Below are 22,500 nucleotides of genomic sequence, written 5' to 3' on the forward strand. Positions count from 1 at the left end.
CATATAAACTCTCTCTCTTTCACTCACACCCCAACACAACCGCACACACACACTCACACACACACGCATGCACACACACGCACACACACACAAATGCACGCACACACATGCACACGCACACACCCCCACAACCGCACACACATGCACGGACGCACATACATGCACACACTCACACACACACGCATGCACACACACACACACACATGCACACACATGCACACGCACACACCCACACAACCGCACACACATGCACGGACGCACATACACGCGCGCGCGCATACACACACACACACACACACACACACACACACACACACACACACACACACACACACACAGTGTCTGGGTCAAAGGCATAACACCCCTGATTTGACATAGCTAAGCAGTTTTAAATGTGAGTAATTATTACTGTCATTACCATCAGGCCTCATTCCCGCCCACTTACCACGGACGCCATGGAAACCAGAGCGTTCCTCGCCAAGGTGTTGAAGGGGTTCCCGGCGATCGCCATGGCAACAGACTGATTGATGGGCGTGATGTTTTCGAGGTCGTCCTCTGCTCCCCCGACCTTGTTCTTCCCGCCCCGGGACTCAGACACTACGGAGACAAGCGAGGGTCAAAACTCACACACCACACACACAGTGGTTAGGATCCTGTGGTTGAGTGTGTGATATATATGTGTGCGTGTTCATATGTGGGAGCTTGTGTGTGTGTATATGCATTATGTGTGTGTGTGTGTGTGTGTGTGTGTGTGTGTGTGTGTGTGTGTGTGTGTGTGTGTGGTGCACGTGTGTGCACGCGTGTGTGTATGTTTGTGTGTGGGACTGCAGGTGGAAATTAGCTGTTTAGCTATAACCTTGTACAGTGCATCTCTCCCTATTCTATAGGGTAAATGTCTACTGTACCTTGTCCCTGTCTTAAAAATAAATAAAATCAATCAATCAATCATGTGTGTGTGTGTATGTGTGTGTGTGTGTGTGTGTGTGCCGTACCTGTGAAGTCCAGGTAGTTTATGGAGTCGATGATGATGCCCACCAGGGGGAGGTAGAGGGCGGCCATCTTGGCCCTGACCTCTGGCCGGTCACAGCGCTGGTCCAGGTCGTGGGCACACAGCAGACTGTAGATGGCGTTGATGGCCTTCCTCTGGACCTTACCCCTGGACCACACACACACACGCACACACGCACGCACACACGCATGCACGCACACACGCATACACGCATACACACATACACACACACACAAATGATCAGTCTATTGTGAGCAGGACTGAAAATTAACTTTTTGGCTCACCTGCCAAGGGGACTGGTAGATGAAAAAATCCACCGGCCAAGTATATTTTTTACCGGCCAAAATAATAAATTGCCTTTTTTTGTCACATACATCTGTTTCAGTACTTTTCATTCAGATAATAGTATTATGTTGAATACATGCTTAAGGAAGAGGCCAAAGTAAAATGTAAAATAAATTAGTTTAATTCGATTCCTAGAAACATTGCAATTCATATAAATTCAAATATTCATTTCCATTCACTTCCACGGTGTAGAATTATACATAACTAGCTAACCCTACACAAATATGAGATATAAATTATCCAAGCCTTAACCTCATGGTCTTTGTGTTTATGAACAAAATACATAAACTGTAACATATTCACAGCCTGTCATCATGTAAAGTTAAACCTGAGCTGGTTGCAGGGGCGTAGGTTTGATTTGAGCTTTGGTAGGGACACAATAGGTTGTTGTTGTTTCACGTAGTCTGGATTGAATCTGGGTGGTGGCCGAATCAGATTAATTTCCGTCGCCACTGATTGGGCAATGTGACAACGAATGACAAGGTTTATCCACAAAACCTTATAGTCAGACTATAATCTCACCTGTAACCCTGATGCATCTCCTGCCTCTCCTGATCCTGCCTTTCTGCTGCTTTGAACCAAAAAATTCTAATGTCCATTTTTGTCTTATTTTTTCTGGTCATAAAAGGGAAATGATTGACAATATCAAACTACTTGCAGACATGAAACACTCTTTTCCGTGTAGCCTACTGTGTAGCATATGAAATATGAACATAATTACGCTGGACTTGGACTGAATTGCATAAACAAACCAGACGTCTCGTCTCGTTTGTTTAGCCTGTTATGCAATTCAGTGGGCGAGTGACCCTAGCTAGTCATTGCTCAAACCTAGGAGTTTGCAACGGTTTTACCAAAACTGATTTATTACTAGCTAAAGACAACTGTTATGACAACATTACAGCACCTTATCTCTGCCTCAGCAAACGTTACGAGACCTAACGTTATAGCTAATACGTACAGCTCTGACTAGCTGCACCACCATCTAGCACTAACATTACAGTTTACATAGGCATTTAGTAGGACGCAAACTAAACTATTATCATTGATACAACCATGTACAGAAAAATAATTGTCGGTCAACATATTGTATTCCCTATTGTTCAATAACTTCAATCTTACTTCTGCTTAATCAAAATTCCCGCAGTTGCCGACAGTCGATGCTCGATGTGCTGTGAGCTGCTGAGCTCGCGAGGCCCTCGCTGGGTCACAGAGGCGAGGGAGGGAAAGTGGGCTACTGTACGTTGTTGATTGGATAGCTTGCTAAACGCAGCTGTCAACCTGGCCTTAATTCCCAACCGTTTTGCTTTCGCAAGTTGTGAATGGTAATTAAAAACTACAGTTTTCACTCTGTATTAGGGACAATTCGTGTTTCCGTGGCTTTGGTATGGACATGTCCATAGCGTCCATACCTAAAACTACGCCTATGGCTGGATGACCAGTGAAGTCAGTCAAGGAGGAACCAGTACCGTCTTCAGAGTTTATAAGCTACATGACAAGCGATCAAAGACATCCCTTCTGAGAGGCTTGGTATGCTATGGAAGAGACAGGATGGTACACATCTACTGTAGGTGTCGACTGTAGCAGCACGCGTCCTCTGAGGTAAATGGGAAAGATTTTCTGTGCGCAAGTAGCCTCGCGTCACCAGTCTCTCCTAGTGAGTGAGGCTCCGCAACAGTCATGTGACTGAAAACTTTATTTGGTGCAGCGGGGGAGCTATTTAAGTGCAACACACAACAAACAGAACGCCGGTCTATGGCATGGATGTGGCGACATTGCACGCATAATTTATTACATGACTCTATTGGTACAAACATTTACCCGCCAGCGTGGCGGATAGCCTCCGAAATTTAGTCGCCAAATCTAAATTTTACCCGCCATTGGTGGGTGGCGGGTGTTAATTTTCAGCCCTGATTTGTGAGCGAGTGTGTGTGTGTGTGTGTGTGTGTGCTGACCCCTCTGACTCCATGTCCAGCGCGGCGCTGAGCTCGGTCAGCAGCAGCCCAGTGAGGTAATGCTGCTGCTTGAACTCCTGGGAAAGGTCAAACAATCCCATGATCCTCTGGTCCTGGAAACTACACGAACTGGAGCTCTGAGAAAGAAAGAGAGAGACAGAGAGAGAGAGAGAGAGAGAGGAGAGACAGAGAGAGAGAGAGAGGGAGGGAGAGAGGGGGGGAGAGAGAGAGACGGAGGGGGGGGGGAGACACACAGAGAGAGAGAGAGAGAGAGAGAGAGAGAGAGGAGAGAGAGAGAGGGGGGGGGAGAAAGAGAGAGAGAGTGGGAGGGAGAGACAGAGAGAGAGAGAGAGAGAGAGGGGGGAGAGAGAAAGAGAGAGAGGGGGGTGAGGGAGGGTGAGAGAGAGGGGAGAAAGAGGGAGAGATTTAGAGGGAAAGAGAGAGAGAGAGAGAGAGAGAGAGAGAGAACCAGAAGTATCCATTGGTATATTAAACCCCACCCCCAGGTAAGAAAATATCTAATGTTCCATCACACACACCAATGAGACTTCACCGGCCAGAGGTGCTGACCAATGACCTGCTGAGTGACAGAGGTGCTGACCAATGAGCTGCTGAGTGACAGAGGGCTGACCAATGAGCTGCTGAGTGACAGAGGTGCTGACCTGCGAGGAGACGGAGGGGGAGGGGGAGGCGGGCGCGGAGGCGGGGCTAGTGAAGAACAGGCTGAGGTTGAGGTAGTGCTCGTGGCTGCACAGGATCCGCAGGAACTCCAGGCGCATGCTGATCAGCGTCGGCATGGAGACGCTCTTTGCTGACATCTGGAAACCAACGAGAGGGGGGGGGGGGGGGGGGGGGGGGCATGGCGGGGCATGTGGTCAAGGTTATTAGAGTGTGAGCCGGTAGAGAGCATCATCATGGATCTGGAGCTTCTGTTCCAGCTCAGCACCATGACACACAAGTCATCCATTCAGTAGGAACTAAGGCTCTGACCACAGTAGTCACTACAGGATACACTACCGTATGTTGTGGGAAGGCTACAGATATAGTCGTATATTAAGGTCTGGTTACTTAGTTACAATAGCACATAATGGTCTTGTTACCTAGTCACAGTGGAAAATTATGGTCTGGTTACCTGGTTACAGTAGTTCCTGACCAGTTGGAAGACAAAGCCTCGGTCCATTAGGGACAGCAGGTCATAGAGGAAGAAGGCCAGACTGACATTGACCTTCTCAGCCTGCTCCAGCTCCTGGAACATCAAGATAAACATCAACAACAACATCAACAACAACGCTAAGCTCACACAACACAATGAAACAGCCCAGTCTGAATTCAGATAGGTAGTCGTTCAATCGGATCGTCATGACTACCTTTTGCTGTTTGACCAGGATGGTCCCGATCTCGGCGGTAACCACGGAGACGATGGTGATGATGTCATCTTTGAAGCGGTCTGGGAAGCGACTCCGGCGGGGCGTGTCCTGTTTCTCTAGCTTGGAGACATGCTGGGCCATGCTCTTCACCTGGAACACACACACACGCGCACACACACGCGCGCACACACACACACACACACACACACACAAAGAATACATGGTTCTTTTAGGCCCCAAAGCAGACAATACACACTCAAAGAACCAGAATTCCAACCACGCACACACACACACACACACACAGACACAGACACACAAACAAACACACACACACACACGCACACGCATACACATACACACACACACACACACACACACGCACCAGCAGTTCAAAGAAGAACCAAGCGTATTTGTATGCGTTCTCTCTGCAGACGCCCGTGCTGACCACCATCTGGAGAGACAGCTCCTCATGGAACTGCTACAGGGGAGAGAGACATATAGAGAGAGAGAGAGAGAGAGAGAGAGAGAAAGAGAGAGGGAGGGAGAGAGAGACAGAGAGAGACAGAGAGAGAAAGAGAGTTTATGTATTTATTTATTTTACATGCCATTTGATACATTTGATTTTGTATGAGAGAGAAGGGGTTAGAGGGTTAGAGAGAGAAAACAGACACTCAGCTTAGTGTGACTAAACACAACATGGCAGCCATGGAGGACGGAAAGACAGTGAAGATGATGGAGTATCAGTGAAGGAGTTATGAAGTCATAGCACTTGGATTTAGCTCAGCACGGGAAGGGGGTCAGCCTAAGGCCTGGTTAGAGTCACACTGCCCCCCTGTGGAGGCCACTGGTATGACAGGGATGTGTTCCGGCGCTTCAGGGGGTCTCTGTGTGGTCTCACCTTCCTGTTGGAGGGCCTGGTGCCCCATGTGGGGCTCTGAGGGTGGCTGTTCACGTCCACGTAGGTGGACATGCGGCTTCCTGGGTTATTGTAGCCCTGGGGGGTGACACACACACACACACACACACACACACACACAGAAACACACACAGAAACACAGTGGGTTTCATAGGGTGAATGGAGAGAGAGAGATAGAGAGAAAGACAGAGCGTGTGTGTGTGTGTGTGTGTGTGTGTGTGTGTGTGTGTGTGTGTGTGTGAGTACCCTGGAGGAGAGGATGTTGTTGACCTCTGTGTCCTCAGCGGAGGAGGGGGCGGGTCCTGCCGGGATGTCTGGGTTGCTGCTGCTGCGGACCCTGGACTGGAGCAGCACGCTGCCCACCGTGGCGGCCGAGGCCCGGCCCATGGTGCTGTACTTGTTCTCCACGGGTGGCAGCGCAGAACCCGGGCCTACAGCCGGACCGGAACCACGTCAATAATCCATTAGAACAAAGGAATCATTCAGTATACACACCTGAAAGTGTGACCACGTACACAACCAGATAATATTGAAGTCTGAAGTCTTTCAAGAGATTAAAGGTCACTACAAGACATCCACTCAGTGGTCAGCAGGGCCGGACTGGGGAAATCACCCCAGGAAATGAGCCCCAGTCAGGACACTGCAGATCAGACCAGTGATCTTGCAACGCGCCGACGCGGTGAGATGGAACACTTTCAGTTTAGTTTTGTAAACGTGAAATGAGTGGGCTTTCCGATTATGAATAATAAATTGTTGTTGAGCGGGGGGGGGATTTCTATTGTGGCCTTTCTGTTGGTTTGAACAAGTCTGGCCATTCTCCTCTGATCTCTCTGGTTAACGAAGCGTTTTCACCCACAGACGGATGGGTTGGTTGATCGGCCCGTGCTCTATCAGCTGTACCCAAACGGTAGCGCGTCAGAATCCCAGGAGTTCCGTTTCTGAGGTGCCAGAACCACCACATCCAGCACCTGCAATCACACCACGGTCACAGTGGCTTAGATCACGCGCCTGACTCGTCCAACCTCTTCCCCATATCTACATGCTTTATGCTGTATATTGACCTGCAGCCACGTGATTGGCTGTTTGGAGGAGCAGGCTATTTGCGTGCAGGTGTGCCGATACGCAATGAAGTAGAAACTGATACAGCTGAATACTAATGACAGAGTCCGTCCCTGAGTGTGGCCGTGTGTCCCCCGGTGACCAGCGGGCGGTCCCTACCTGTGGGGACGTCTCTGGGGACGTCGGGCAGACGGAAGGCCCAGTACAGGTACGTGGCCAGGAGGCCGTTCCTGCCCAGCTGGTCCCGGGTCAGCTCCTGGCTGTTGTGGAGGCTGTTGATGATGGAGACTACCGACTCGAACGCTATCTGGGCCAGGTTAGCTACAACGACACACACACACACACACACACACACACACACACACACACACACACACACACACACACACACACACACACACACACACACACACACACACACACACACACACACACACACACACACACACACACACACCATATAGACGTTAACATCAGGCTAGAGAGCCAACACAAAAGAAAAAGACAGTGTATTTTAATATCTGGGCACGGGCCCCAGCTACCCAGCTCTCTGAGGACACCAAGTCAAGGTTAAGCTTTGAACAGCTAACTGTGAACCCCAAAGATAACCGGTCTGGTCTAAAGCTAGATAAATATTAGTCTCGCCATACCAGACAATGGGAGATCTGTCCCTTCTGAACGTCTGGAGATTCCTATGCTAGATGGCCGTGAATACATCTAGAAGCAGCGAGGCTCCGCCCACCTGTCTGGCCCGCGATGACCATGGGCTGCATGATGAGTGTGAAGAGCTTGTCCAACACCAGGTGGAGGTAGAGCACCAGCGGCTCCAGCCGGGCGGACGACAGCGAGATGATGCTGAGCTTCAGCTCGTGCTCCAGCTTGTTCTCCGGGATCTTCTCGTCCCGCACGCGCAGCGGGAAGGAGGCCCCGCCCTCCAGGGCGTGGCACAGCATGAAGAAGCGCTCCAGGTGGTTATCCTGGGACGAGGGAGGGGGGAGAACAAGAAGTAGAAGTCCGTTAATGTAAGTAAGTAAAGTTTATTTATAAAGCGTTTTTCTCAGACATGGTCACACAGTGCTTCACAGAGATGATAGAAGACAGAGAAGCAGCGCCCATCACCCCCCAAGAACAACACAGCCAGAGGAAGACCAGAGAAGATCTTGTAACAGAGATGAAGCATAGTACACAGCAGAGAAGGTTGCATGTTACTCAACTCAACTCAAATTTTATTTATAAAGCACATTTAAAACAACCGAGGGTGACCAAAGTGCTGAACATCTCCAGAGCAACAAAACACACAGAACACTACGGAACACTACGGAACACACTTACACACATGCCTGCTTAAATAGGTGGGTTTTTCACTGTTTTTTAAAAGCTTCTACTGAGACAGTGTGTGTGTGTGTGTGTGGGTGTGTGTGTGTGTGTGTGTGTGTGCTCACGTCCAAGTGTGTGTGAGTGCGTGCCTGTGTGTGTGTGTATGTGTGTGTGTTTGTGTGCCTGTGTGTGCCTGTGTGTGTATGTGTGTGTGTGTGTGTGTGTGTGTGTGTGTGTGTGTGTGTGTGTGTGATAGAGGCCTAGCTCACCTGAGTGTGTACGGAGGACACGGCCTGTATCTCCAGGTTGAACACTCCCTTGTGACCCTCCATCCACTTCACTGGGGGAACCTGGCTGGGGATTTTCTACAGACGGACACACTCAGTCAGCGTGTGTGTGTGTGTGTGTGTGTGTGTGTGTGTGTGTGTGTTATATACTCCTTCCTTACACCTCTATGACACAGGAGGCAGTGTCCGGGTGACTAGCTTGCTCGTGAGCGCCTACCTCAGGCGAGTGCAGGGAGTAGTTGACCGGCAGGCGGTCCAGCGCGATGGGCAGGCAGTACTGACCCGTCTGCAGTCTGGCGCTGCTCAGGATGGGCAGCCACTGAGGAGAGGGACACAGACAGGCTGGGGGTCAGCCATGGAGACAGACAGGCTGGGGGTCAGCCATGGAGACAGACAGACAGGCTGGGGGTCAGGGGGTCAGCCATGGAGACAGACAGAGAGGCTGGGGGTCAGCCATGGAGACAGACAAACAGGCTGGGGGTCAGCCATGGAGACAGACAGACAGGCTGGGGGTCAGCCATGGAGACAGACAGACAGGCTGGGGGTCAGCCATGGAGACAGACAGACAGGCTGGGGGTCAGCCATGGAGACAGACAGAGAGGCTGGGGGTCAGCCATGGAGACAGACAGACAGGCTGGGGGTCAGCCATGGAGACAGACAGACCGGCTGGAGGTAGGGATGTCACGGTGTGGATTTTTTCTCACCGACTGATAGCCTAAACCCAACACCGGTATTACTGGTAACACCGTCTAGCCTACAATAAGAGAGCGGTCACTTTAATCTTTAGTCCTTTGCCTTATGTTGAACAGCCCTGTCGTGTAGCCAATTTGAATTTGGTGTTGTATGTCTCCGCGGCCTGCCTGCGGGTGCGTGGTCGGAGTGGGGTAGGATGAACGTTGCTCGGTCCTGTGCTTCTTTGTAGTCAGGGTTTGTTTTATTGCCATGTAGTTTTTCAACATAGTCTAATGTGAATATGCACCACGCCCGAAGGAAATTCCTAGTGTGTTGAAAAACTATATGGCTTGGGCAGGTTCTGGTTGTAGGGAGGCACAGGACCAAGTAGCCTAATGCTTATGTCTTGCCTTGGTCTGGTCGCACATTTGCAGGCGAGCTGTGGAGGCATACATCTCAAAATTCCGCAAATCGTTGTTGTTATGAACAGAACGCTTCTAGAATAGGCGAGAGAATAGGCTGCTAGAATAAGCTAGCCAGTTAGCTAATGGCAACGGCCACTCCTCCGTGGCTAGTTTAGCTGTTAACGTTAGCTAGGCTACGCTAACCTTAGCTAGCCATGAGCTGTAGCCATAACACCCCCCCCCTACTCTCTTCACGTGAATTGAAAGTGAAATCGGACTCCTCTAGACTCCGCTCTGTGCTGTGTGTGCATGCGGAGGGGCAGATCACAGACACTTGTTTGAGTTTGATGAGTGGGCGCTAAATAGGTTAAAACTATGGTGGGTGTGGAACACAACGGTGTGGCGGTGTTAAAGTAATGACTCGGTGAATACACGGTGTGTGTGCCGTAACAGCGAGTAACACCGGTAACACCGACAACCGTGACAAGCCTAGCTGGGGGTCAGCCATGGAGACAGACAGACAGGCTGGAGGTCAACCATGGAGACAGACAGACAGGCTGGGGGTCAGCCATGGAGACAGACAGACAGGCTGGGGGTCAGCCATGGAGACACACGGGAAGCCAGGCCTATTCTACCCTACCTCTGTGGCCTGCAGGGTTGAAAGGATTTTTTTGGGGGGGGGGGGTCATGTAGTGAGTGATTTATTTATTGCCATTGGCATAGCACTACTTGAATTGATTTTCAGCTTGGAAAATTTGATTTTCATCTGCGTTGGCCTTTAAAAGGCTCCCTCAACTCTCTGGGCACTGACAGGATGTCTGTCATGCACATCTGATTGAGACTGAAGTGACTTTTGAAGTAGAAAAGACACGACCGAACCAAACTAAACCGCAGAGCTAGCCTAAAAGATGGCCGACGTTTGCTATCAGGTCGCTACTGGAGGAGGGAAAGAAAGGAAGCAGTTCTGACGCACAGAGTAGCCAATGAGGTTCTGGCAGCTGCCCGCCTGGCTCTGCTTCTGCTGGCAGCTGATGTGGTAGAAGGAGAACAGCAGGTGGTGTCTCTCTGTGAGACGCGCCGGCAACGCCACCTTCACCTCCTCGTAGAAGTCTGGAGACCTGCGGGACAGGACAGGGACCAACGTTAGACTGGGACAGGAGAGGACAGGGACCGACGTTAGACTGGGACAGGACAGGACAGGGACCAACGTTAGACTGGGACAGGACAGGACAGGGACCAACGTTAGACTGGGACAGGAGAGGACAGGGACCAACGTTAGACTGGGACAGGACAGGACAGGGACCAACGTTAGACTGGGACAGGACAGGACAGGGACCAACGTTAGACTGGGACAGGACAGGGACCAACGTTAGACTGGGACAGGACAGGACAGGGACCAACGTTAGACTGGGACAGGACAGGACAGGGACCAACGTTAGACTGGGACAGGACAGGACAGGGACCAACGTTAGACTGGGACAGGACAGGACAGGGACCAACGTTAGACTGGGACAGGACAGGACAGGGACCAACGTTAGACTGAGTGAATGTGTTTGACAGACAGCTCAGGTGTTATCAGACACGCTGAATGAATGAATGTCCACTTGCTTGTTATGGTAGGTGACCGGGGTGTAGACTTCCTGAACGAATTCAGGGCCGCTCGATTTCCCAAAAATGACCTGAGGAGTGAGAGGGGAACAAGATGACGGTTCAGTGTTAAAACCACACCCAGGTGGTGAAGTAAGCGGTGCAGGTTTATAATCAATCTCTCCTGCCCTCTGCTGGGGTGCAACGGTATTGGCTACTCCTGATTGGTCTAAATCTCATGCTACGAATGGACACACACACACACAGACAGATGGACGGACACACACACACGGACAGATGGACGGACACACACACACACGGACAGATGGACGGACACACACACACACGGACAGATGGACGGACACACACACACAGACAGATGGACGGACACACACACACACGGACAGATGGACGGACACACACACACAGACAGATGGACGGACACACACACACACAGACAGATGGACGGACACATACACACACAGACTGATGGACGGACACGTATGGAAGCAGCGGCGCCTCTTTAAAGAGAAAGGCAGAGATGACGTCAAAGACGCTTGTGAAAGAACGCATCCTCTCAACGGAATAAACACAATAACAACATTATGTCATTATGCCCGTACAACGTGTCATTATGTTGAAGTGATCAGTGTGTGTGTGCGCGCGCGCGCGTGTGTGTGCGTGCATAGGAACAGCAGCTCTCACAGGCAGCACACCGCCGGGGTTTTCACCACTCAAGAACTGGATTTTGACGGTGATGTTCCGTGCAGACGACAACGTTGGCCTGTTGACAAAGTTCAGCCGCTGGGGATAGACGAAGAGGAGGTTCCTGGAGAGAGAGAGAGAGAGAGAGAGAGAGGGGAGGGGGGTGCAGAGAGAAGGAGAGAGAGAGAGATAGAGAGAGAGAGAGAGAGAGGGGGGGGGGGTGCAGAGAGAAGGAGAGAGAGTGAGATAGAGAGAGGAAATTCAAGATAGAGAGAGGACATTCAAGTCACTACAGGACATCAGATATCATGTGTTGAGTCTCTGACTTCAGTGATCTGCCCCTAGAGAGAGGCAGCTTTTAGTTTCTATGCCCCCAACCTCTGGAACACCCTACCGGAGTGCCTAAGAAGGGCCAAAACAACGGAGGTCTTCAAGCGAGACCTCAAGATGTACCTTTTCGACCTAGCCTACAATCACTAGCTAGGACCTTGAGACACAGAAAGGCAGCCTCAAACCTACCTGTGAATCCTTTGTATACATTGGTATTTATCCTGCTATGCACTGTATGTATATCAAGTAGTGTACAGAAACTGGTTACCCTGAAACAGGCTTGTTCTGTTCTGACTGCTGTGTTGCTTCAATGACTCAGTGTGCTACTAACCGTTTTCTGCCTCCCCTAGTGCCTCTCTCTCTCCCTCCTACCTTCTAACCAGGTCCAGTGTCAGCTGTGGAGCTGTGGATATCGTAGTATTTAGTACACACATACACACGTACACAGAGACACACATCAGTCCACATCCGGCTTAGGCCTGGACCTGATGCTCTTAGCCTTTCTTGCTCTGAAAATTTAATTTAATGTAATTTATTGTTCTTTAAATGTTCTTAGCCGTTAGACAAATATATTCCAGGAGCTTGCTCCAGGTTGCCTGTTTTAATATCCGTGTTGCTTTTATGGCTCTGTGTGCTACTAACCCTGTTCTGCCTTCCCTCTCCCTAGTGCCTCTCTCTCTCCCTCCTATCTTCTAACCAGGTCCAGTGGATGCCCCACTGTCACCAGCAGATCTCCCGAAGTCCGATAGATACCCCTGTGTCTGCTGTGGATGATGTAGCATGTCCGTAGAATGTTCTCTCTCCTATGATGCTTTAAGCCTCTCTCACTCTGAAATGTAATTTAATGTAATGTATTGCTTTATAAATGTTCTTAGCCGGTAGACAAACATATTCCAGGAGCTTGCTCGATCGCCTTGTTGAGAGGGGTCAGGGAAGAATTTTTACAGCTCACTTATCTGGCCCCCGGGTGATTACTGTTTTTTTGCTTCCCTCTGGAATATGTAGAGAGTGGGTCGTATGCCCACCTCCCTTGTTCTCTGTAAAGCGCATTGTGTTGCCTCTGGGTATGAAATGCGCTATACAAATAAAGCTTTGATTGATTGATTGATTGATAGATGGCTTCAGTGATCCGCCCCTATTTGACTTCAGTGATCTGCCCCTAGATGGCTTCAGTGATCTGCCCCTAGATGGCTTCAGTGATCTGCCCCTAGATGACTTCAGTGATCCACCCCTAGATGACTTCAGTGATCCGCCCCTAGATGGCGCCCTCTGTACAGCTTCAGAATGAATGTGACCACAGGTCACACTGAAACACAGGTCTCTACCTGCAGTCTAATACAGCCTGGCATTCCTTTCTGGAATGTGAAATAAATGTTAAGTCCTTCCCTCCACAGGCGTCATCGCAGACAAACAGCTTGTGGGGAAGGCTAATGTACCATTACCTTGAAACAGGCTTGTTGCCACAAGTTAGGCTCAACATAAGCACTGTTTTTGAGAGTGTATATGAAGTGTATGAGAAGTGGTTGGCTCTATGTAACTGCCAGTGCTTAAATACCTCACACAAGATAATCACACAAACATAACAATGTTAATCGCTTGCATAAAACCAGGAATAATGTCAAAGCCATAACGAGAAAAACCACCACCAGTCATGTGGCCGCCGGTGAGCATGGAGAGTGTTACTTGTAGCCAAAAGCACCAGGTTAACCCGTTTGCACTTCCTGGATGCTGAGTCACTGTTTACAGGTTTCCCTCTGTCTGACTCACTGCAATCAAGTTCACATGAGGTGAAAGAAATGTGAACATGGCACCAAATCTTTGGGCGCTCAACTCTAATCTCTTTACAATCAATAGATAGGTGGTGTGCATCTGAGCACACAAGTCAAGTGCTTAGGGTTTAGAGAGTAGGTGTGTGTGTGTGTGTGTGTGTGTGTGTGTGTGTGTGTGTGTGTGTGTGTGTGTGTGTGAGACCTAGTATCCACCAGGTGATCTGTATTGTGTTTCTCATGTGTATCTGATGGGGATTTGAGGGAAACCTAACAAGGACATTCCTGGTGCTCCTCAGAGCAGAGATGAAGGTGAATGGATTGAGCAAGTGGCCTAACCTATGCTGTTATACATAGACCAAAGGTGCTTGTGTGTGTGTGTGTGTGTGTGTGTGTGTGTGTGTGTGCGTGTACACTCACCTATAGGTGCTGTGCGGAACAAACACCTCTCTGGATGGGAACTCCAGCACTTCTTTGATTGGCCGAATGTTTTTCTCAGCCAATGGCTTGACGGGGATGAGTTCTGTGGAGAGGCAGGCCGCGGGGCTCTCGTGGAACGGGGTTACGTCCAGTCTGATGATACCTTCGCACAGAACAAACATACCCAGAGATTAGTTCTATATATTAAATGCACATTAGGCTGGAACAGACATTCAGTCACTTGTTGCGTCACCGAGTGCTGTGGTCACAGACCCCACCCCACCCCCCCCCCCCCACACACACACACACACACCCCTAGGCTGTCATTGGGGGGTTGAGAGGTCACCTGACATGGTCTTGATCCTTCTCTGCAGGGAGGAGAACTTCTTAATGTCCGCCAGGAACTTAAACATGTCCTCATCGCTCAGACGGTCACCCTCCTGAAACACGCACACACACACGCACACACGCACGCACACACGCACGCACACACGCACACACACACGCACACACACACGCACACACACATGCACACACACACACACACAGCTTAAGTCAACACAGGATACCTCTGGGTTTGTGACTTAAATTACAGTACATGCTTACAGTACATGTCAAAGTGTCCTATGTGGTGAATATCTGCGGGTGATTCCGATTCTTTATTCGTCACGTGTAATGTACAGTGTAATGTACAGTGTAATGTACAGTGTACAGTCACAGTGAAATGTTGCTGCCGGCTGCAAGATGTGGTCTTGACAGATGGCAGGGCGCCACTCTAGACTTATTCGTTTTATATGACCTTTTATGTGTTCCTTGCACTTTGTCTTTATGCCTTTAATGTCTCATGTAAAGTGTAGTGATCCTGACCACCAGTCAGGAACGAGGTGGACTGTCAAGTGCACAAGGGCTGGCACATTAGGCCCAGAAGACTCAATAAAAAGGAAATCATCATCTTTGGCCCAAAATCCATCCTCCCTTCCTCCCAGAACTTCTCACTCTGCATCGATGGTCACTCAGTCACTCCCTCCCCTCTGGCCAGAAACCTCGGCATCATCATGGAACCTTTAAGTCACACATCAACCACGTCACCAAAACATATTTTTTCCACCTCCATAACATTGCACGCCTCCGCCCCACCCTCTCCTCTTCAGCCACCGAAACACTCATCCACGTCTTCATCATCCACGCCTTCATCACCTCCAGACTCCACTACTGCAACAGCATCCTCTATGGCCTCCCCTCCACTGTTCTCCAAAAACTACAATATGTTCAGAACTCGGCCGCCCGGTTCCTCACCCACTCCCGCTCCAAAGAACACATCACTCCTATCCTGCGTCAACTTCACTGGCTTCCCATTCAGCAACGCATCAACTTCAAGATCCTCCTCACTACCTGCAAAGCCATGAACAACCTTGCCCCCTCATACCTGACTGATCTCCTCCATCGCCACCCCCCCACTCGCCGCCTCCGCTCCGCAGATAAAAACCTTCTCACCCCCATCACAAAGACCAAGTACCGCACCCTGGGGGACAGAGCCTTCGCCATTGCCGCCCCTAACTTCCGGATCCCCCTGCCCCTTGCCATACGGAACTCTGACACACTCCCCTCATTTAGAAGTCAACTCAAATCCCATCTTTTCAAGATCACCTACGACATCTGACCATCCTGCTCCACCATCTTCCACCCCCTCTCTTCTCTTAATGTGTTTCCCTTTTGTAGTTTTGCTTATAGCCTTTCTTGTGAGTGTTCTTATGTTAAGTGTATTTGAGTAATTAGAAAAGCGTTATATAAAACCTATTATTATTATTATAAATCTATTATTATTATTAAGCGTCAGACATGAGAGACGAGAGGCCTACAGGGGCAGATCCGGCCCAAGCACCTGGGACAGGCCGGAAAGGTGGTAATAAATATTATAAGCGGATCCCTCTAAAAAACGGATGGATGAATAATGAATGGTCCACACACAAATGGAACTGACAAGGGCCCGGCTAGCTCTGGGAAAGTGATAAGAACCCCCCCATCCGGCTCAGGCCTAGCACTTATCAGAAGTGCAGGAATCAAAGGAGCTGTGTTGGAAGGACTGCCTGAGAAACAACAGCATTTAGTGTGTAAAGATACGAATAACAGGCTTAAAAGTAGAAGATGCAATCAATTAGTAACACTGCTTAGCAGGCCCGGTGTGGCTAATCGGGAGGATTTGGAGGAGTTTTCCCGGTGGGCCGGTCTGGTTTTTCGGCCGCGAGGGCCGGTGTCGTGGCCAAAAACGATTGCCCTGCCAAAAAATGACTGCACCCCATTTTTGGCAGTGCAGAAGTTTCTGGGCACGACACCGGCCCCCCCTGCCTGCTCTCGCAGCTTATGCGCGCCGAGAAGCCTGGTGGATGACGTAACTATGCTTCAATCCTATCCAATCGTCATCTGTGCCAGACCTAGCATGCCAGGGCTAGTTAGTTAGTTAAAAAATGGATAGAAAGATAAAAGATGGCGCCGAAAAGGCAATAATCAAGAAAAGGAAAGCTCTTGCAGCTGATGAGGCCAAGTGAACCAAACTGAGCTCTTCTTTGTAAAACCAAGCTTGCCAAATGATGAGGACGAGGCAGGTAAGCTAGCCTAGCACTAAGCTAACGTTAGCTAGAAGCAGTGCAATTTTATGAAGTCAATTGTGTGATATTATGGCATATAAAGTTAATATAAACATTGATTTAAAAAAAAGAAAGAAAGGTACATTATTTGCAAGAAAACACCAACTCTACCTAGCGAAGTGTGATAAACTAGCTAAGTGTGATAACCTAGCTAAGTGTGATAAACTAGCTAAGTGTGATAAACTAGCTAAGTGTGATAACCTAGCTAAGTGTGATAAACTAGCTAAGTGTGATAACCTAGCTAAGTGTGATAAACTAGCTAAGTGTGATAAACTAGCTAAGTGTGATAACCTAGCTAAGTGTGATAACCTAGCTTAGTGTGATAAACTAGCTAAGTGTGATAAACTAGCTAAGTGTGATAAACTAGCTAAGTGTGATAAACTAGCTAAGTGTGATAAACTTTGTTTTGTAGCAGTAGCACCTCAGCAGCACCTCCGGTGGGCAGGTAGGATTGATCATGGAGTGAATATTATGAGAAGAGCGGTGTAGAGTAAGCCTGCTCTATGTAAAATGCCCTTAGATAAGATACCAGATGATTCAGCTCTGCATTAATGACACTGGCTTGACTTGATCAGAAAGCTATATAAAAACAAAAGGGGAGACTGCTGAGAATTATGGTAATTGTTTTGTTAGAAGAAGAGGCAGGACCCAGTACTGAAGGCAGTGTGAAAGGGCGAGTCTTCTCAGGGACTGATGAACAGTGAGTGCGCTATTACAGACTTAAAAATACTAAGGTACTGTAATCGGTTGCGAACTAAAGTGGGCCGTTCTGAGGCATGAAACTCCAGAGCTGAAAATGAGTCCCACTCCGGCCCTGCTGCTTAGAGTTGAATATAATTTATTCGAAATGTAATCACTTAAAGTAGAAGTATTAATGTCCTGCTATGGGTGAGAGAGAGATAAGATGTTGAATGCAGGGATTGTTAATCTGCCAGGGAGGAGAAAAGGACTGTGTTCATCCGAAGAGACGTGACGTCAACACCCTGCCCTCCTGGAAGGGGGTTCAAAAAACAGCTCGTGAGGAGGGAGAGGCACTTCTTTCCATCAATAGAGGAATGGAGGAAGTCAGACCTTCTTCTTTCCATCAATAGAGGAATGGAGGAAGTCAGACTTCTTTTCATCAACAGAGGAATGGAGGAAGTCAGAGGCTGGAGACCTGGGAGCTATTCTCTTTCATGTTTTTCTTTTGTAACCTGTATTTTTCATGTAACTGGATTATCTGTATAACTTATGTATAACACCAAATTTTATATAAATTTTATATATATTTTACTCTTGCATCAGATAATTTCTCCTTGCCTTTATTGGTTTGGTGAGTATTGATATATCTTGCTTGAGTCATTGAATTGATGATTGACATTTAGCTTAAAGGTCTTACAGCAGGGTGATTAGGCCCGTCCACCCAGGTGGACTAAAGAGGGTCTAACCTGGGCCTTTCCTCCGGAGAGGGAGGTTGAAGAGGAGCGCGTGTGTGTGAGTTGACACTGAGGAGTTGACCTTTGAGCTGTGAGCACGAACAGAGGTCTAAATCAAGTGGCACCGCTCTGACAGAGAGAGCGCATTGGAGGACACACACATTTGGGAGAGAGAATTTGGAGAAGCATTTTAAGAAAGGCTGTGACTGATTAAAGTTAAAGTTAAAGTCTCATGTGATGGTACAGTAGTTTATGCAATAACATATTATTAGATTCATGAGCCACGGATAACAATAAAACCTGGTGGTGAGGTTCTATAAGCCGTGGTAGGGAGGCACATAATAAGCCATCACCTTGAGGTCGATAGGTCAGTAGCCTACTCTTCGACATAAAGCACTTTGATTTGCCTTGTTGCTGAAAAGTGCTATACCAATAAACGTGCCTTGCCTTGCCTATTCCCCAGGTTCTAGCAGGACTGACCTGGTCCCTGTAGTCCATGACTCAGACTCTGGAGAACGTGGAACAGGACGAGGGACGTGACACTGTGTCACATGCTGCCTGGATGAGCTTATACATGAGCTGTCTGTCCATCCGTCTCTCTGTCTGTCTGCCTACCTGCCTCTCTGCCCGTCTGTCTGCCTGCTGGTCTGTCTCTCTGTCTGCCTGTCTGTCTGCCTGTCTCTCTGTCTGCCTGTCTCTCTGCCAGTCTGTCTCTCTGCCAGTCTGTCTCTCTGTCTGCCTGGTCTCAGCTTATGTAATGAATGAAAGACTAGCCAGACTTAGGGAGATAGTACAGCTAGTTATTCAATAAGTGTGTGCATGTGTATGCCTCTGTGTCTGTATATATATATATATATATATATATATATATATATATATATATATATATGTGTGTGTGTGTGTGTGTGTGTATGCATCTCTGTGTGTGTGTGTGTGTGTGTGTGTGTGTGTATGCATCTCTGTGTGTGTGTGTGTGTGTGTGTGTGTGCTGACATGCTTGCAGAAGGTGTTGATGGTGATGGTGGCAGGTTTGAAGGCAGACAGGTTCCACTGGTCCTCCACAGAGCCGAAGCGCTCAGAGTTCCTCCTGGGTAACTGTCCTCTCCTGTCCATGCTGTTAGACCTCCCTGGACAGCACAGGACAGGAGGAGGAGGAGGAGAGGAGGAGGAAGATAAGAAAGGATGAAGAGTGGAGAGGAGGAGAGTGAAGAGAAGAAGGGAATGGAGGTAGGGAGGGGAGACAACAGAGGGATAGGAGGAAGAGAGGAGAGGGGGAAGAGAGGAGAGGGAGAGGAGAAAGAGAGGAGAGGGGGAGGAGGAAGAGAGGAGAGGGAGAGGAGGAAGAGAGGAGAGGGGGAAGAGAGGAGAGGGGGAGGAGGAAAGGAAAAGTAAGTGACCTTCCTTCCGTAGGTCAGTCAGTGCAGTAAGAGGAAGAGGCCTAGGGCTCATTAGCATCAGCTGATCACACACACACACACATGCACACACACCGTTGACGGCGTCAGAGTCGGTGGCGTCTCTGTCCAGCGTGGCCGTGCTGATGACGTTCATGATGTTGACGGTGGCCCAGGCGAAGGGCATGCGGTACCGACCTAGCTTCTGGCAGAAGGCCTCCGCCTGGCCGCGCAGCTTCTCCAGCTTGTCCTTGTTCTGACACACACACGCGCGCGCGCGCGCACACACGCACACACACACACACACACACACACACACACACACACACACACACACACACACACACACACACACACACACACACACACACACACACACACACACACACACACACACACACACACACACACACACAACCCAGAAACAGTCATGACCGAGTATCGCTTACTAAGACAAAGAGGGTAATTTCACAGACCTCACTTTCACATTTAACCTTAAAGTTAGTTGGGGTGTGTGTGTGTGTGTGTGTGTGTGTGTGGAGGGGGAGGGGACACTACCTTTGCTGAGTCACTCTCCTTCATGACCATGTAAGGTTCAGCAGAGTCACTGATCTCTCCCTGCTGCAACACCTTCTCTATCTGGGACACACACTCGCGCGCACACGCACACACGCACGCACACGCACACACACACACACACACACACACACACACACACACACACACACAAACAAAACACGCACACTGTTCATTACTGTATCTTAATAACATGGTTCAGTACAGGTGTGTGTGTGTGTGGGGAGGGGGGGGGGGCATATCACCTTCACGCCAACTCAGATGGAGAAAAAGGCACCAGAGCAGACCTTGCCAAGCACAATGGAACCAGCGGGCGACTCCCCCCACCAAAAAACCTACCCACCTGACACTCCAGGCAAACGCTCTTTGTCAAGATATCAAATACTATTTGACCGAGGTCTGCTAGCTTAGCTGAGTGTGTGTGTGTGTGTGTGTGTGTGTATGTGTGACACGGTGTGTGTGAAGGCGTGTTGCACCTTGATGACCAGGTAGATGTCTGGGTTGGGGTAGGTGATGGAGAAGATGGCCGCCTTGGACAGGGTGGAGTGGTCCACGTGGGGAGTGTGGGGCTTCAGGAACCCTTTGAACTGCTCAGAGTTTAGGTCGCAGTAGAAGTTCTCCGATATCTGTCAAGAAACAATCGTGAAAATGTACAGTATAGTCTAGAGGGAGAACAGAGAATACGGAGTCAGACACATACTGCTATCACAAACACGTGTAGTGGTGTAGGACATGACGCCGTTCTACTGTCTACTGACGACAAAACAGTTCTACTAATATTGTGAGACCATCTCACTGGAAGGTTGGAATGTGGAGACAACTGATAAGGACTCCTCAGACCTACAGTAATACACCCTTTCTCCCCCATCCCCCTGCGACAGGCCAGGCCACATTCCACAGACACTCACACAGTGAAACAAAGGAAATTCCATCCTTTGCCTTGTTTCTTGAATAAAGTAAAATTGCTTCATCTCCACCATGTGATGCAAACACCACATGAATAAGCCCGGTGAACAAAGTTACTGTATTGTGTGATGCACTGTATTGGTAATCCAACTGTACTGTGTGTTATAAATAACGGATCCTATGATGCTTAATCTGTATAGCCGCGTTTGGTATCAGTCTGAAGCTAAAATCATGGATCAGTTGATTATGCATGTTGTGGAAATGTAATATCATGTTGAAACCATAACCGGGATATTAGATGATTCCAAAGTGAGTAGATAATCTGAGCCTCCACTTTTACGTTTCAGCCGTAGCCTTCATCACAGTCTTGTTACAAGCATGGGGAGACACACCTTATAAAGGCTACATCCAAGGATGACAGAGAACACCTGGTGCTAATCAGTATGACGTCAGGTATTAGGACCGAACACTATGACCTCTGTCTTGCTCTCATTTAAGAGCAAGACATTTTGAGTCATCCATGCCTTAATGTCATTAAGACATTCAACAAGAGGTACTAAGGGGCTGGTGCTGGTCCTTTTCACTGGGATGTAAATTTGGGAATCATCCGCGTAAAGATGGTAGGAGATGTTATGTCTTCTGAAGATAAGTCCTAGGGGGAGAAGGTAGAGAGAGAAGAGGATGGGCCCAATAATAGACCCTTGGGGGACTCCACAGGACAGCGGGGCAGAGGAAGAAGCAACATCACCCAGGCTGACAGAAAAACATCTCTCAGACAAATAGGATCTAAACCAATCCAACGCGGTATCCCTGATACCAACACAATGTTCTAAACAAGAAATGAGAGTTTTGTGATCAATGGTATCAAAAGCAGCCGTTAGATCCAAGAGCATGAGAACAGCATCATCCCCAGAGTCTGTAGCCAGTAGCAAGTCATTGTAAACCCTCAGCCAGTGGCGGTTCTACGGGGTAGCACGGGGTGGCATCTGCTTACCTCAGAAAAATGCCTTGCCACCCCAGTTGCCACCCTAACTGTAGGCAATTAATCTATTAATAATATTTTTTTTATGTTGATTATACATGTTGGTGATATTTCTCTGTAGTTCGTAAACGTTTTACTCACCAGTTTAGAATTAACTTTGCCCCCCTCCTAAATAAAGAAAAAAATGGTTGCACCCATGACATGTTTGTTGTTGCTCTGTTTAAAATGTTCAAATGTTCTGTCAAGTTTGACAATGTGAAATATGTGATAGAAGTGCTCAACCACATGACTGGTGTAGTTATTCTAAACTCTTTGGTGTACATACTGAAGCGGGGGTATCTAGCTTCACATCAACGTTTGCTAGAGCACTAGTGAAATGAGACAACCGTTTCCCTCGGCGTGCACTGTTGTCAAATTGTAGGCTGCTAAACGATTAGCTAGCACTA

The 22,500-nt window shown here is 48.8% G+C and overlaps 1 protein-coding gene across 1 annotated transcript in view; it reads right to left on the reverse strand.

The window, feature by feature from the left end:
• Nucleotides 1-22,500, reverse strand: part of dock8 (dedicator of cytokinesis 8) — a 93,995-nt gene that overhangs the window by 42,771 nt on the left and 28,724 nt on the right. Inside the window, exons 9-30 of the mRNA XM_084457323.1 lie at nt 20,643-20,792; nt 20,149-20,229; nt 19,687-19,846; nt 19,190-19,323; nt 14,483-14,576; nt 14,137-14,299; nt 11,621-11,744; nt 10,937-11,007; nt 10,302-10,446; nt 8,470-8,571; nt 8,235-8,330; nt 7,391-7,625; nt 6,808-6,969; nt 5,836-6,020; nt 5,572-5,667; nt 5,056-5,151; nt 4,674-4,823; nt 4,439-4,552; nt 3,969-4,124; nt 3,307-3,443; nt 993-1,156; nt 446-597 (exon numbers count right to left, since the gene is read on the reverse strand). Coding sequence (XP_084313449.1) covers nt 446-597; nt 993-1,156; nt 3,307-3,443; nt 3,969-4,124; nt 4,439-4,552; nt 4,674-4,823; nt 5,056-5,151; nt 5,572-5,667; nt 5,836-6,020; nt 6,808-6,969; nt 7,391-7,625; nt 8,235-8,330; nt 8,470-8,571; nt 10,302-10,446; nt 10,937-11,007; nt 11,621-11,744; nt 14,137-14,299; nt 14,483-14,576; nt 19,190-19,323; nt 19,687-19,846; nt 20,149-20,229; nt 20,643-20,792 — 2,967 coding nt within the window. The remainder of the gene's footprint in view (nt 1-445; nt 598-992; nt 1,157-3,306; nt 3,444-3,968; nt 4,125-4,438; nt 4,553-4,673; nt 4,824-5,055; nt 5,152-5,571; nt 5,668-5,835; nt 6,021-6,807; nt 6,970-7,390; nt 7,626-8,234; nt 8,331-8,469; nt 8,572-10,301; nt 10,447-10,936; nt 11,008-11,620; nt 11,745-14,136; nt 14,300-14,482; nt 14,577-19,189; nt 19,324-19,686; nt 19,847-20,148; nt 20,230-20,642; nt 20,793-22,500) is intronic.

This window comes from Borostomias antarcticus (assembly GCF_949987555.1).
Source record: "Borostomias antarcticus genome assembly, chromosome: 23".
NCBI lineage: Eukaryota > Metazoa > Chordata > Actinopteri > Stomiiformes > Stomiidae > Borostomias > Borostomias antarcticus.